This window comes from Periophthalmus magnuspinnatus, chromosome 24 (genome assembly GCF_009829125.3).
Source record: "Periophthalmus magnuspinnatus isolate fPerMag1 chromosome 24, fPerMag1.2.pri, whole genome shotgun sequence".
Taxonomy (NCBI): domain Eukaryota; kingdom Metazoa; phylum Chordata; class Actinopteri; order Gobiiformes; family Gobiidae; genus Periophthalmus; species Periophthalmus magnuspinnatus.
The window spans coordinates 2,703,781-2,719,089 of NC_047149.1; the positions used below are offsets into that span (position 1 = coordinate 2,703,781).

Genomic DNA, 15,309 nt, shown 5'->3' on the forward strand with positions numbered 1-15,309 from the left:
CATCAAGAACTGACTTAGCTGAACTACAAGAGGTTAGCAAATTTGTTCCCTCTCAAATAACATTACAGTCACAAACAGGATCATGAACACTCGGTTTGATCTCAGGAAAATGGAAATGTGCATAAATCCATTTTCTATTTTTTCTGGAGTTTTCAGACTTAATCTTTAAACGTTTATGACAGTTACCTAATGTGTGGATTGTGTCACCATGGTAACTGCTGAACATTCTATTGTACACACCCCAAACATGATGTCACTGCAAAGAATCAATTGAATACATTGTACCTTACGATGAAATATCCTTTAAATTTCTTCCGCTTATCTGAGGCTGGGTCAGTAGTAGTAGTGGTGCTAGTAGCAGCAGTAGCAGCGGTAGTAGTTGTACTAGTAATAGTAGTAGTAGTTTTAGTAGTAGTAGTAGCAGTAGCAGTAGTAGTAGTAGTAGCAGCAATAGTAGTAGTAGTAGCAGCAGTAGTAGTAGTAGTAGCAGTAGCAGTAGTAGTAGTAGTAGCAGCAGTAGTAGTAGTAGTAGTAGCAGTAGCAGTAGTAGTAGTAGTAGCAGCAGTAGTAGTAGTAGTAGCAGTAGCAGTAGCAGTAGTAGTAGTAGCAGCAGCAGTAGTAGTAGCATTGATGTGATCCTTTTTTTCTCCCTTCAGGAGCGGCTCTGCTTTTCGCTCGCCTGAACTCTTTCAGGCCTGAGTCTGGGTCTCGGTCTGGATTTCCCAAAGTCTTGGTCCTGGTCACAGAAAGGCCCAGTAAAACCCAAGTCCAAGATGAAGCCCAGGCTCTGAAGAACCGAGGAGTGGAGATCTTTGTACTTGGTAAGTTGTCTTCAAGTCCTGGTTTAGACCTGCCTGGAAGTTTTACGTTGAATGTACTTTTCCATGCTCATCAAAGACATCTCGGAAGAGGGTTTACACGTCATCCACGCATGTCTTGCCTTATTCAATCCCTCCTGTACAAGGCTCCGCCCACAAGCCTACCCATGCTCCCACATGACAATTCTCCATAAATATACAGAAACATAATACAAAACTGTACACAGCAACTTGACAAACTTGATGTGATGTGCAGTAGTTGAAGGGGGAGTGACTTTGCACAGAGAGCAAAGGGAGAGGGGAGAGTCAGAGAGTCAAAAACCAAAGTGAAACTTATTGAACATTAATATATTTAGGGGAATTTAGCATTTTCATAACAATAAAAGTTAACATGGTGATCTAAATGTGTTATGTTACAGTTAAAACATAAAAGTAAATTCCCCCTCTTTAATACCCCATAGAAGTAAATACCCCTCTTTAATACCCCATAGAAGTAAATATCTCCTCTTTAATACCCCATAGAAGTGAATATCTCCTCTTTAATACCCCATAGAAGTAAATACCCCTCTTTAATACCCCATAGAAGTAAATATCTCCTCTTTAATACCCCATAGAAGTGAATATCTCCTCTTTAATACCCCATAGAAGTAAATATCTCCTCTTTAATACCCCATAGAAGTCAAATACGCCCTCTTTAATATCCAATAGAAAGAAGTAAATACCCCCTCTTTAATATCCCATAAAAGTAATTACGTCCTCTTTAATGCCCCATAGAAGTAAATACCCCCTCTTTAATACCCCCATAGAAGTGAATATCTCCTCTTTAATACCCCATAGAAGTAAATATCTCCTCTTTAATACCCCATAGAAGTCAAATACCCCCTCTTTAATATCTCATAGAAAGAAGTAAATACCCCCTCTTTAATATCCCATAGAAAGAAGTAAATACCCCCTCTTTAATACCCCATAAAAGTAATTACGTCCTCTTTAATGCCCCATAGAAGTAAATACCCCCTCTTTAATACCCCATAAAAGTAAATACCCCCTCTTTAGTACCCCAAAGAAGTCAAATACCCCCTCTTTCAATATCACTGATATGATATTGGTACTGGCAGATAGTATTAGTTGTAGCAGTAGCAGGTATGCTGCTGACAGCAGAAGCAGTAGCTGTACTAACAGTAGTAAAAATAGCAGTATTATCTGATGATGTCACACAAACACTGGATTCCTGATGGAGCGAGTGAAGGCAGGTTTTATGGAGCTGACTCCCACTTTCCACTTTGTCAAAATAAACAAGTGTGTCAGATGCCCTCCCGTCCTCCTTTATCTCTACGTGTCAGATGCTCTTCCACCTTTCTTTATCCCTATGTGTGAGATGCCCTCCTTTCCTCCTATATGATTATTCGTGGTTTAGTCCTGTTTAGTCCTGGTTTAAGCCTGGTTTAGTCTTGGTTCAGTCCTGGTTTAGTTCTGGTGTAATCCTGGTTTAATCCTGGTTTGGTCCTGGTTTAATCCTGGTATAATCCTGGTTTAGTCCTGGTTTAATCCTGGTTTAATCCCAGTTTTTCCCTGGTTTAATCCTGGTTTAATCCTGGTTTAGTCCTGGTTTGGTCCTGGTTTATATAAAAGTGTAAAATTGTTGGACTCAGCTGAGAACGATCACATTTACTCATCACAAAAGAATGGAAACATGAGACGACTTCAAACACAAGAACTGGAACGCAGCACGAGGATTACAACAGGACCAGGTCTGGGTTTGGACCACGTATGGTTGATTGGACTTAAGTCGGACCAGGTCCAAACCTGGTCTAAACCAGGTCTAAACCAGGTCCAAACCATATCAACACCAGGGCTATATATTGCTGAGATAAATATAGATGAAAAACAATTATATTGAAATCAAACCATGAAGTAGGTTTATCCACCAAAAGTTTTCAAAATGTACGAATGAGTAATAAATAAATAAAAAACAGAATGTAACAGTTAAGTCATGAGTCTATGTCTCATTGAGTCATACGAGTTCAGAATTCCACCTTCTGCAGCTCAAATTTCATCACAGAACAGAAACTAAACCAGGTCTAAACCAGTTCTAAACCAGTTCTAAACCAGGTCTAAACCAGTTCTAAACCAGGTCTAAACCAGGTCTAAACCCTCATAAGATCTCGGAGACATGATTCAGTCTTTGCTGTTCTACACGTCTCAGTCTCTGGGTTTATGGCCGTTGTTCGTCACAGTTTCCAGACTTCAGATTTACTTTAAACGACTTTGGAAAAACTTTGTGGTTTTAATAAAAGTTGCTCATCTGAGCCAGACTTTCCTAAACTCGAATCACTGTGAAGGATTATTACATTTCACACTTCTGATGGTATAGACCTGGTTTAGACTGGGTTTAGTCCAGGCCTTACCACGATTAGGTTTGTCAAAAGTATCAAAAATTCAATCATACCAAAACTAGTATCAAAAAGAGATACTCATTTGAACAAGTATCAATGCTCAAAAAACTTCAAGACAAAATTGGACCTTTCCTGAACACTTTATAGCGTTAACGATTTCAAACTTGATTTTGATACTAAGGATTAGACTCGATACTCGATACTGATTCTGATACCACAATGAAAATATAACCTCTCTTTCTTTAGACACTATACAGTGATTTTCTACATTAAATGTTGTACTTTGTGTTCTATTCCGTGTGTTATATGTGTAATCCTCAGTGTGCCGTAGGTTCATAGTGGTCAATGTGTGTATACTAGTCTATGTGTTTTATATACTATACAGAGACACATCATTATACACATATTCAGGAAAGAGTCATTTCTTATATATATATATATATATATATATATATATATATATATATATATATATATATATATATATATATGTGCCAATCTTAACCTGGTTTTAGTAGCCTGGTCTAACCCGGGCTAACTGTGGTGTAAAGCTGGTCTAAACCGAGTCTAATCCCCGGTCTGACCCTGGTCTAACCCCAGTTTAAACCAGATCTAACCCTGGTCTAACCCCGGTCTAACCCCAGTCTAACCCTGGTCTAACCCTGGTCTAAACCTGGTCTGACCCTGGTCTAAACCTGGTCTGACCCCGGTCTAACCCTGGTCTAACCCTAGTCTAACCCTGGTCTAACGCTGGTCTAATCCTGGTCTAACCTCGGTCTAACCCCAGTCTAACGCTGGTCTAACGCCGGTCTAATGCTGGTCTAACGCCGGTCTAACGCCAGTCTAACGCTGGTCTAACCCTGGTCTAAACCTGGTCTGACCCCGGTCTAACCCTGGTCTAACCCCGGTCTAACCCCGGTCTAACCCTGGTCTAACCCCGGTCTAACCCCGGTCTAACCCCGGTCTAACCCCGGTCTAACCCTGGTCTAACCCCGGTCGAACCCTAGTCTAACCCTGGTCTAATGCTAGTCTAAACCTGGTCTAATCCTGTCTAACCTCGGTCTAACCCCGGTCTAACGCTGGTCTAACGCCGGTCTAACGCTGGTCTAACGCCGGTCTAACGCTGGTCTAACGCTGGTCTAACCCTGGTCCAACCCCGGACTAACGCTGGTCTAACCCTGGTCTAACCCTGATCTAACCCTGATCTAACCCTGGTCTAACCCTGATCTAACCCTGATCTAACCCTGGTCTAACCCTGATCTAACCCTGGTCTAACCCCGGACTAATGCTGGTCTAACCTGGTCTAACCCTAATCTAACCCTTGTCTAATCCTGGTCTAACCCTGGTCTAATCCTGGTCTATCCCTGGTCTAACCCCGGACTAATGCTGGTCTAACCCTGGTCTAACCCTAATCTAACCCTGGTCTAATCCTGAACTAACCCCGGTTTGACCCTGATCTAACCCTGGTCTAACCCTGAACTAACCCCGGTCTAACCCTGATGTAACCCCGGTCTAACCCTGATGTAACCCTGGTCTAACCCTGGTCGTTCTCTCAGGTGTGCAGGGAGCAGATGAAGCTCAGATGATGCAGATGGCCTCCTCTCCTCACCAGAACCACATCTTCAGTGTCTCTTCTTATGAAAACTTGAGGAGCATCCAGAGGAACCTGATCTTGAACATCTGCGCTGGAGTGGAGGAGCAGCTCAGTGCTCTCGCCAGCGGCTTCGAAGGTGGGTTTGTTAGCCTAGCATCACCTAACATAATCAGCAGGCTTATAGTCCACCTCTTTATACAGTCTATCACTCAAACATTATAAAACACAGTACTATGGAGCAGGTTCAGATGTGCTTCAAGTCATTATAGTGTCAGAGGTTGGGACCCACAGATGTTGACCCTGATTATTTCTGTTAGTGGTTGAGCCAGCCAAGAACCTGGACATTGTGGAGGTTTTGTCCAAGTCTCTGCGTCTCCGCTGGGACCCATCTTCCTCTGATGTCAGCGGCTACAGGCTGCAAGTGATCCCTCTGTCCAGCGAGGGCAACAGACAGGAGCTGTACGTGACCTCTCAGACGACCTCTGCCCTGGTGAAGGACCTGACCCCACAGACAGTCTATAATGTCTTCCTGTATGCACTCAAAGATCTGACGGCCAGCGAACACACCTCAGCCTCTGCGGTGACGCTGCCTCTGCAAGTGTCCATGGGTAAGAACCAGGACTGAGCCAGGACTGAACCAGAACTGAGCCAGGACTGGGCCAAGACTGGGCCAGGACTAAACCACGACTGAACCAGGACTGAGCCAGGACTAAACCAGGACTAAACCAGGACTGAACCACGACTGAACCAGGACTGAACCAGGACTGAACCAGGACTGGGCCAGGACTGAACCACGACTGAACCAGGACTGAGCCAGGACTGAGCCAGGACTGAGCCAGGACTGAGCCAGGACTGAACCACAACTGAACCACGACTGAGCCAGGACTGGCATCTTCGCCCATGAGAGGAGCAGGACTTTCAGGCCATGAAGAGACTGTGTGACGTTTGTATGACGTTTGTGTGATGTTTGCGTGATGTTTGTGTGATGTTTTTGTGATGTTTGTATGATGTTTGCGTGATGTATGTGTGATGTTTGTATGATGTTTGCGTGATGTTTGTGTGATGTTCGTGTGATGTTTGTGTTATGTTTGCGTGATGCATGTGTGATGTTTGTATGATGTTTGTATGATGTTTGTGTGATGTTTGTATGATGTTTGCGTGATGTTTGTGTGATGTTTGTATGATGTTTGCGTGATGTATGTGAGATGTTTGTGTGATGTTTGTGTGATGTTCGTGTGATGTTTGTGTGATGTTTGCGTGATGTATGTGTGATGTTTGTATGATGTTTGTGTGATGTTTGTATGATGTTTGCGTGATGTTTGTGTGATGTTTGTATGATGTTTGCGTGATGTATGTGAGATGTTTGTGTGATGTTTGTGTGATGTTCGTGTGATGTTTGTGTGATGTTTGCGTGATGTATGTGTGATGTTTGTATGATGTTTGTGTGATGTTTGTATGATGTTTGCGTGATGTTTGTGTAATGTTTGTGCGATGTTTGTGTGAAGTTTGTGTGATGTATGTGTGATGTTTGCGTGATGTTTGTGTGATGTTTTTGTTATGTTTGCGTGATGTATGTGTGATGTTTGTATGATGTTTGCGTGATGTATGTGTGATGTTTGTATGATGTTTGCGTGATGTTTGTGTGATGTTTGTGTGATGTATGTGTAATGTTTGTGTGATGTTTGTGTGAAGTTTGTGTGATGTATGTGTGATGTTTGTGTGTTGTGAGTATGGGTAATGCCTTTCCTCTTCTGTGGACTGTGTAGCGCTCGGTCAGTGGAATGTTTTGAGTCCTGTACCTTGCGTGAACTTGTGTTTGGATGATGTCTATTTTCATTATGACCCTGATGTCCAAGACTAATTTCTTCACTTAGAGAGAATAAAGTCTTATCTTTATCTCCCCCCCTCCCCCTCTCAGAGTGTTCTTTGGGTGTGGACGTTCAGGCTGACGTGGTTCTCCTAGTGGACGGCTCCTACAGCATTGGTCCTTCAAACTTTGCCAAAGTCCGAGCATTTCTTGAAATCCTGGTCAAGACCTTCGACATCGGACCCGACAAAGTCCAGATCAGCCTGGTCCAGTACAGTCGAGACCCGCACCCCGAGTTCTACCTCAACACGCACCAGGTACTAACGGTCAGACTCAACCATAGACTGTACACATCTCTGGACAGAGCTAACCCACTAGCCGCCGGGTACAAAACAGGAAGTGAGGATGGGCATAATTCAACTCATTCAACTCCAAATCACTTTCTATGTAAAAAGCATGTCCCCTCTCTCTGTAACTGCTGCTGTCAGACTCGTCATTCGGACCTTAAAATGTTTGCATTAACCCGCTCTATGATCCTGATATTTTTATTTCACTATTTTGGCCATAAATCAAGATATGAACATTAATAACAGACCAATCAGGCGCCTTGTTTCGGCAAGGCCATCCCTGATAGCATCAGCAACAGGTTTGATTGACAGCATTCCTAAGTGCCCATCCTGAGCACCTTCAACAGCCTCCTGATTGGCTCTTTGGTTTCATGCTCAGATTTTCAAATATAGTCCTGGGTTGCAGATTAGCCGCTATAACTGCTGGCTGGAGCTCAAAGCTTTGGTGATTTAATCCATGTTCAGACAATCTTTGTGTGTATGAAGCCAGAACTGCATTTATATCCAGAAAATACACACTTTCTGCTCCACACCAAAAGTTGAGAACCAACGGGGGGAGCTGCACAATGGATTCTTGAGAATTTCATAACAGCAGAAGTTTAAGTGGGCTGTAAGGGCCAAAACCAAAAGACCAAACTAAAAAAACCAAGGTCATCCCTAACACTGTAAACAGATCCATCTTTAGTATCTGAAAAGTGTCTTGAGCATGTTCTTATTGCTGCTGTTTCCTCTCTCCCTCCCTCTATGCCCTCCTCTCCCTCTCTCTGCCCCCCCCTCTCTCTATCCTCCTCCCCCTCGCTCTCTGTTCCCCCTCTCCCTCTCTCTTTCCCCATCTCTCTCTCCCTCCTCCCTCTCTCTATCCCTCTCCGTCCCTCTCTCTCTTTCTCCCTCTCCCCCCTTCTCTCTACCCCTCCCTCTCTTTCTCCCTCTGTCTACCCCCCTCCCGCTCTCTTTCCTCCCTCTCTCTCCCCTCTCTCTCTTTCCCTCCCTCTCTCTACCCTCTGTGCCCCCCCTCCTCCTCCCTCTCTCTCCCCTTCCCTCTTTCTCCCTCTCCTTCTCTCTTTCTCCCTCTGTCTCCCCCCCTCTCTCTTCCCCTCCCTCTCTCTACCCTCCGCACTCCCCCTCTCTCCCTCCCTCTCTCTTTCTTCCTTGCTCTACCCATCTCCCTCTCTCTCTCTCTGTGACCCAGGACTTGGACTCGGTGCTCAGAGCGATCCGCACATTCCCGTACCGCGGCGGCTCCACAAACACAGGGCGTGCGCTCACGTATGTCCGTGATAGAGTCCTCCAGGCCAGTAGAGGCGCCAGAGCACAGGTCCCCACAGTTACCATCCTCATCACCGATGGGAAGTCGTCCGACGCCTTCAGAGATTCTGCCTCCAAACTGCGCGCCGACGATGTTGAAGTGTTTGCTGTTGGAGTCAAAGAAGCGGTGAGAACTGGTTCGGTCCTGGTTTAGTCTTGTTTTAGACCTGGTTTAGTCCTGGTTTAGTGCTGGTTTAGTCCTCCTATACTCCTCCTTTAGTCCTGCTTTAGTCCTGGTGTAGTTCTGGTTCAGAGCTGGTTTAGTTCTGGTTCAATCCTAGTGTAGACCTGGTCTATAATCAGTCTCTTGCAGGTACGCAGTGAGCTGGAGGCCATAGCGAGTGACCCTCCTCAGACTCACGTGTTTGAGGTGGAGGACTTCGACGCATTTCAGAAGATCTCCAGAGAACTGACCCAGTCCATCTGCCTGAGGATCGAGCAGGAGCTGAGCCGGATCCAGCAGCAACGTGAGTACCCCAGACTGCCTCTAATATATAAGAGAGTACATCAGAGTACCACAGCCTAAAGTGCACCGCCAGAGTACCAGTAAGAGATTACCACAGACTGGACCTTAAAAAGGAGGTATTATGGGAGGAGGTGTTCTTTTTTGGTGCTTTCTCCCATGTTCCCACATCAAAAACATGCCTGAAGAGGTTTTAAATGTCATCCATGTATGTTTGAGTAATGCAGCGATCTCTCTTGGGCCCTGTTCGAATCCTCCTTATGGTACGAGCCTGTGCAAGGCTACATCACCCAATCTCCCACATGATAGTTCTCCATAAATAAACAAAAGGATGAAACAAAACTGTACACAACAATTTGACAAACATGATAGTGCTCTGAAGGAAGAGTGATCTAGCTCAGAGAGCAAATGGAACAAGGAGCAAAGGCAGGGGGACTCAGAGTGTCAAAATGAAAGTGAAACTCATAAAACATGTTAATGAGATGTTTTTTGTTGAAAATTGCATTTTTAAAACAAAACAACAAAAGGTTAGCTGTTGATCTAAATATGTTATGTGCTATAGTTAATACCTCACAGAAGTGCAATACCCCCAAGTACAAAAGAGTGCCTCATTCCTAATGAACAACAGAGCACAGTAGCATACACCTAAGGGAGTACTACTTACAAATATTAATTATATTAAGGGCCTGGCTCTATGGGAGAGTCACTGTTTTTGAATGAATTCCCCGAACTTCTGCTCCACAAATGTTGAATCTTCTCATTATTATTTTGGGATCAGCTCCACAAACTCGTCATGTTAATCTTCTGTCTTAAAGTCCTTTGTTGACTCTCACATCTTTGGGCTTGAATCATGGCTCCACTTTATTGCGAAAAAAATCATTTGACTTTTGTTTATTTAAACTGACAGAAGACGCTGAACTTTGTGGTAGTTTTTTTTCATGTGGATAGGCCCTAACTTGGACAGGAAGATGAGTTATGGCAAAGTGAGTTCACAGAGACAAAAGTCTGAGCAGAGCAAAGTCCTGTGTCAGAACTGATCCAAAGTGTGTCCTTGAAAATCAGGAGAGGCAGAAACATGTGGGGAATGTGTTTAGCCCCTAATGCACAGCAGCTGAGAGACCAGGACTGGACCAGGACTGGACCAGAAAGAGACCAGGACTGGACAAGTAAGAGACCAGGACTGGACCAGGAAGAGACCAGGACTGGACCAGGAAGAGACCAGGACTGGAACTGGGAAGAAACCAGGAACAAACCAGGAACAAACCAGGACTGGACCATGAAGAGACCAGGACTGGACCAGAAAGACACCAGGACTGGACCAGGAAGAGACCAGGACTAGACCAAGACTAGACCTAAACTAGATCAGGGACTTACTCAGGACTGAACCAGGACTAGACCAGTACTAAACCAGGACTCAACCAGGAATGAAGCAGTTCTAAACCAGGACTCAAACATGTTCTAGCTGAGGCTTATCTGATGTTATTTTCTGTCTTATATTCCATGAACTGCTGTGGTGAATGTAGGTCAGTGGGTCTTCAGAAGGTTTGAATTATCTTAGTTATCTCCAAAGGGAAACTGGATAGTCTAGCTATAGTCCTGGTTCAACCCTGTTTCAGTCCTGTTTTAATCCTGGTTCAGTACTGTTCCAGTGCTGGTTTAGTGCTGGTCCAGTCTTGGTTTAGTCCTGGTTCAGTCCTGGTTCATGCAAGTAGTAGAAGTAGCCCTCCTCTATTGGTCTTCCTCTAGGACTTCATCTGTTATTTACACATCTGTATTTCACTCCTGACCTGTGACCTCTGACCCCTGTTCATTTCCTGACCCTGAGCAGCGTGACCTCGGCTCAGGTGTTATCACAGCAGCTGATACTCCAACACAAACATGGCTCCATCTGTAGTACCTCTGACCATCACAATCATGACTCCAGCCTCTTTTGATCTTTGATGAAGAGAACAGAGGGGCCCCAAAAGAAAGAATCTCATTTTATTTTGTAGCACAAAAAATGCTCAGTAGTTTTAAGGTTTGTTCTCCTTATTTCAAAACATTTCCAGACTGACCTTAACTATCAGACCCGAGGTCACAGTAAAGCACTCAGCCCTGGAGCTGAGCGGTCAGCAGAGTGACCCCTATGATTTGGCCCAGGGCAGTGTTAAGTCCTGCCCACTAAGTTTGACCACTAACCTCAGCACCAAATGTCAAATGAAATAATTAAATTATGAATTATACATTTTAATGTTTCTTTAATTAATTATTAATTGAATGTGGCACAGTGGTGTGCCTCAAGGCTCAATTTTGGGACCATTTTTATTTTTTTTCTTGTGCATGCTCTTGTTGGGTTAAATTTTCTCAAAATATAAAATTTCATTTCGCTGCATTACTGATACACAGCAAAAAATAATGGGTCAATAATAGTTCTACAGAAAGATTTGATGTCACTCAACTCTGTGAACCTAAATGACAAAAAACTGAAATAGTGGTATTTGGAGAATCCAGTCTGCTTCATTTAACAGTGCATTTAATAGTGTCTATTTGTGGCCATCATTTGTAAAAAAGCCTTGGTGTTTTTACAAATGATGCAGTGGCCAGTATCTAGTCTGAACTCAAGTCGAAAATATGTGGACGTGTGTGTTTGTGACAGTTTCAAACTGTTTTACATAGATTTAAACGCTCTGTATCCCCTCTCTGTCTCTCCTCAGAGCTGGTGGCGCCACGCTCTCTCTCCTTCTCGGAGATTGGCTCCCGGAGCATGAGGGCGTCATGGGCGATCGACGCTCCCAACGTGGAGGCTTTTCTGGTGAAGTTCCGGCCGGCTCCTGAGGGGGACGCTGCTGAGAACTATATCCAAATGTCTGTACCAGGTCACACCAAGAGCGCTGTCCTCCCTCACCTCTCCCCGCTCACACGATATCAAGTCCAAGTCCAGGCCCAGTACCAGAGAGGAGAGAGTGCTGCAGTCAGCGGAGAAGAGACTACACTGCAGGGTAAGGGTCAAGAACAGTCAATGGGTTCAGTCCTGATTCAGTCCTGGTTCAGTCCTGGTTCAGTCCTGGTTCAGTCCTGGTTCAGTCCTGGTTCAGTCCTGATTCAGTCCTGGTTCAGTCCTGATTCAGTCCTGGTTCAGTCCTGGTTCAGTCCTGGTTCAGTGCTGGTTCAGTCCTGGTAAGCCTGTGCTTAGTGTGATTTACACTGTAGTTCTAAGTAGTTCCTTTGTCTAAACATGAGCGGGCACATTTTATGACGCTCCTAAATCTCCTTTTCGCCTTGAGCTCCGAGTTTGCTCCAATATGACTTCACACAATCAGCAAATACATGTGTTCTAGCCAAATTACAGGGTATTACCGTATCTGGCGCGTGTAACAGAGGCAGAGATTACACACAAAGAGACAGGCCTGTGGGAAAATGTGTCTTTGGCATTGTTCTCACTATAATTGTGGTTAAATTTGGGATTCATTTTTAAACCCATCCAGAAGCACTCACATCTGAGAGAGACTGAAATTTGAACTTTAAACCCATCCAAGAATCCCAGGCATTTCAGAACATGTTTGTAGAAAATAAGACCTCATGGGGACACGGGGAGGGCATCTGACACACAGAGGGAGGGCATCTGACACACAAGGACGAAGAAGGATGAGGAACAGGAGAGAGGGCCAGAACAAGAGAGTGAGAGCAGAACGGAGGAAAGGAGAGAGGCAGTGTGAAAGAAAGTGGAGAGAAGGGAAGAAGAGAGGAAAGGAGGGAGAGAGGGAGAAAGAGAGGAAGGAAAGTGAGAGAGTGAGGGATGAGAAAAAGAGAGAGGTGAGAGAGAAGAATGTCCTGAACTTTAAACTCATCCAAGAATCCCAGGCATTTCAGAACATGTTTATAGAGAATAAGACCTCATGGGGACACGGGGAAAGCATCTCACACACAGGGAGGGCATCTGACACACAGGGAGGGCATCTGACACACAGAGAGTGCATTTGACACACACAGGGAGGGCATCTGACACACACAGGGAGGGCATCTGACACACAGGTACAGGCAGGGTTTTGCAGAGGGAGCAGGAGGTGAAAATCCTCTTGTAATATTTCATGTGTTATGTAAGCCCCGGAGCTGTGTCCCCACGGCGGCTCCGCTCTGGGACTGTGCAGGGGCTTGTCTGGAATGTGACACCAATATTTTCCATTTTATGTCACTACAGCGTTCTCCACTAAAGCAAAAATGTCAGAAAAAAAGCTTTTATTTTGAAGGGACAAAAACAGAGGAGCAGGGTCACAAGAGCAGACAGGAGCAGAGCGAGAGGAGCAGAGAGCCAGAGGAGCAGAGAGCCAGAAGAGCAGAGAGTCAGAGGAGCAGAGTCAGAGGAGCAGACAGGAGCAGAGCGAGAGGAGAGGAGCTAGAGGAGCAGAGCCAGAGGAGCAGAACTAGAGGAGCAGAGAGCCAGAGGAGCAGAGCCAGAGGAGCAGAAAGCCAGAGGAGCAGAGCCAGAGGAGCAGAGTCAGAGGAGCAGAGCCAAAGAAGCAGACAGGAGCAGAGCTAGAGGAGCAGAGAGCCAGAGGAGCAGAGCCAGAGGAGCAGAACTAGAGGAGCAGAGAGCCAGAGGAGCAGAGCCAGAGGAGCAGAAAACCAGAGGAGCAGAGCCTGAAGAGCAGAGAGCCAGAGGAGCAGAGCCAGAGGAGCATACAGGAGCAGAGCAAGAAGAGCAAAGCAGGAGAAGCAAAGTCAGAGGAGCAGATTCAGAGGAGCAGACAGGAACAGAGCCTTTTACCATGATCTCTCTTTCTCATCTCTCTTCTCTCCGTCTCCCTCTCTCTCCTCTCCCTCTCGCTACCCCTTTCTCCCTCTCTCTGTCTCTCTCCTGTCCCTCTCTCACACTCTCTATCCCTGCTCTCTCTCCCTCTCTCTCCCTCTCGTCCTCCTCCCTCCCTCGCTCTCTCTCGTGAGTCTGTGTTTAGTTTACTGTCTCTGTGACGTGAGGCTCCGGAGGTTCAAGGACTGTAGGAAAAATCAGCGCAGCCAAGTTTACAGGGAATTTTCCATCGACTCAGACATGAGGAGAAAGAGAGAGGAGAGAAGGAGAGAAGAGAGAGGGAGAGAGAGGGGAAAAGACAGAGAAGCGAGAGAAATAAAGAGCAAAGAGAGAGAGGGAGAGGAGAGAGAGAGAGAAAGAAAAGAGGAATGGGTGAGAGGGGGAAGAAGGAGGAGGAGTGAGTGCCAGAACAGGAGAGTGAGAGGAGAGCGGAGGAAAGATGGAGAGAGAGAGAGAGTGTGGGAGAAAGTGGAGAGGGGGAGAAAGAGAAGAGAGAGTGAGAGAGTGAAGGAGGAAAGTGAGAGAGTGGGGGATGAGAGAAAGAGAGAGGTGAGAAAGAAGGAAGGAGGGAGAGAAGGTGAGAGACAGAAGAGAGAGAGGAGAAAGATGAGAGAGGGAGAGATGGGGAGATGAGAGAGGGGGAAGAAAGAGGATACAGAGTTATATAGAGTTATGTAGAGTTATGAGGAGGGAATGAGAGATGAAGGGATTATAGAGAAAATGAGATGAGATAAGAGAGAAAGGAGAGAGAGAGGCAGAGGACACAGAAAGATGAGAGAGAGTGAGACCAAGGGAAGGATAGAGAGGGAGAGATTAGAGTGGATGAGAGGAGAGTGAGGGAGGGATGAGAGAGGGGACGATGAGAGTGGTTGAGAGGAGCGCGAGGGAGGATGGAGAGAGGGAGAAATGAAAGTGGGTGAGATGAGATTAAGGGAGGGATGGAGCGAGGACAGAGAGAGGTGAGAGAGAGGAGCAGATGACAAATGTGCTCAAATCGGCTGCATTCACTCTCAATAATTTTATATAAAATGATAGTGTCATAGTTTCAGATGTTGTACAGGGGCCGATATAACTCTATATAACTCCATATAACTCTATATAAGTCAATATAATTCTATATTAGTCTATATTAATCTATAAAACTCTGTATAACTCTATAGAACTCTACATAACTCTATATAAGTCTGTATCACTCTATATAAGTGTATATAAATCTACATGACTCTATATAAGTCTATATAACTAGTCTATTTATATAATTCTTGTCTAAGTATAAGTCTATATAACTATAAAAGGCTATAACTCTAGATAACTCTATAGAACTCTACATAACACTGTATAACTCTCTATAACTCCACATAACTCTTTATGACTGTATAACTCCATATAAGTCTATAAAACTCTATATAACTTTATATAAGTCTATAACTCTAGATACCTCTATAGAACTCTACGTAACTCTATATAACTCTCTATAAGTCTATGTAACTGTATAACTCCATATAACTCTATATGACTCAGTGGCAGATTCACTATTTTTAAATAAATCTCAAACTTGTTCTCCACAAATGTTGAATCTTATTATTATTATTTTGGGATCTGCTCCACAAACTCGTCATAATAATATTATGTCTTAAAATCCTCTAACGACACTCACGTCTTGAGTCATGGCTGCACTTGTTTCATGTGGATAAGCCCAAAATCCACCTGGAGAAAGAAGCATTATTCTCTTTGTTTTGGTCTAGGGTTGTCAAAAGTATCAAAAATCGGATACTAATCGATACTAAAACTGGTAT

At 44.6% G+C, this 15,309-nt stretch overlaps 1 protein-coding gene across 3 annotated transcripts in view; it reads left to right on the plus strand.

Moving 5' to 3' along the window:
* The window catches only part of col12a1b (collagen, type XII, alpha 1b), a 129,741-nt gene that overhangs the window by 21,235 nt on the left and 93,197 nt on the right, over window positions 1–15,309 (plus strand). For all 3 annotated transcript variants that reach the window (XM_055232175.1, XM_055232173.1, XM_055232174.1), the window contains exons 7-13: window positions 657–821; window positions 4,768–4,941; window positions 5,123–5,413; window positions 6,724–6,929; window positions 8,149–8,391; window positions 8,578–8,731; window positions 11,421–11,705. In XM_055232175.1, coding sequence (XP_055088150.1) covers window positions 657–821; window positions 4,768–4,941; window positions 5,123–5,413; window positions 6,724–6,929; window positions 8,149–8,391; window positions 8,578–8,731; window positions 11,421–11,705 — 1,518 coding nt within the window. The remainder of the gene's footprint in view (window positions 1–656; window positions 822–4,767; window positions 4,942–5,122; window positions 5,414–6,723; window positions 6,930–8,148; window positions 8,392–8,577; window positions 8,732–11,420; window positions 11,706–15,309) is intronic.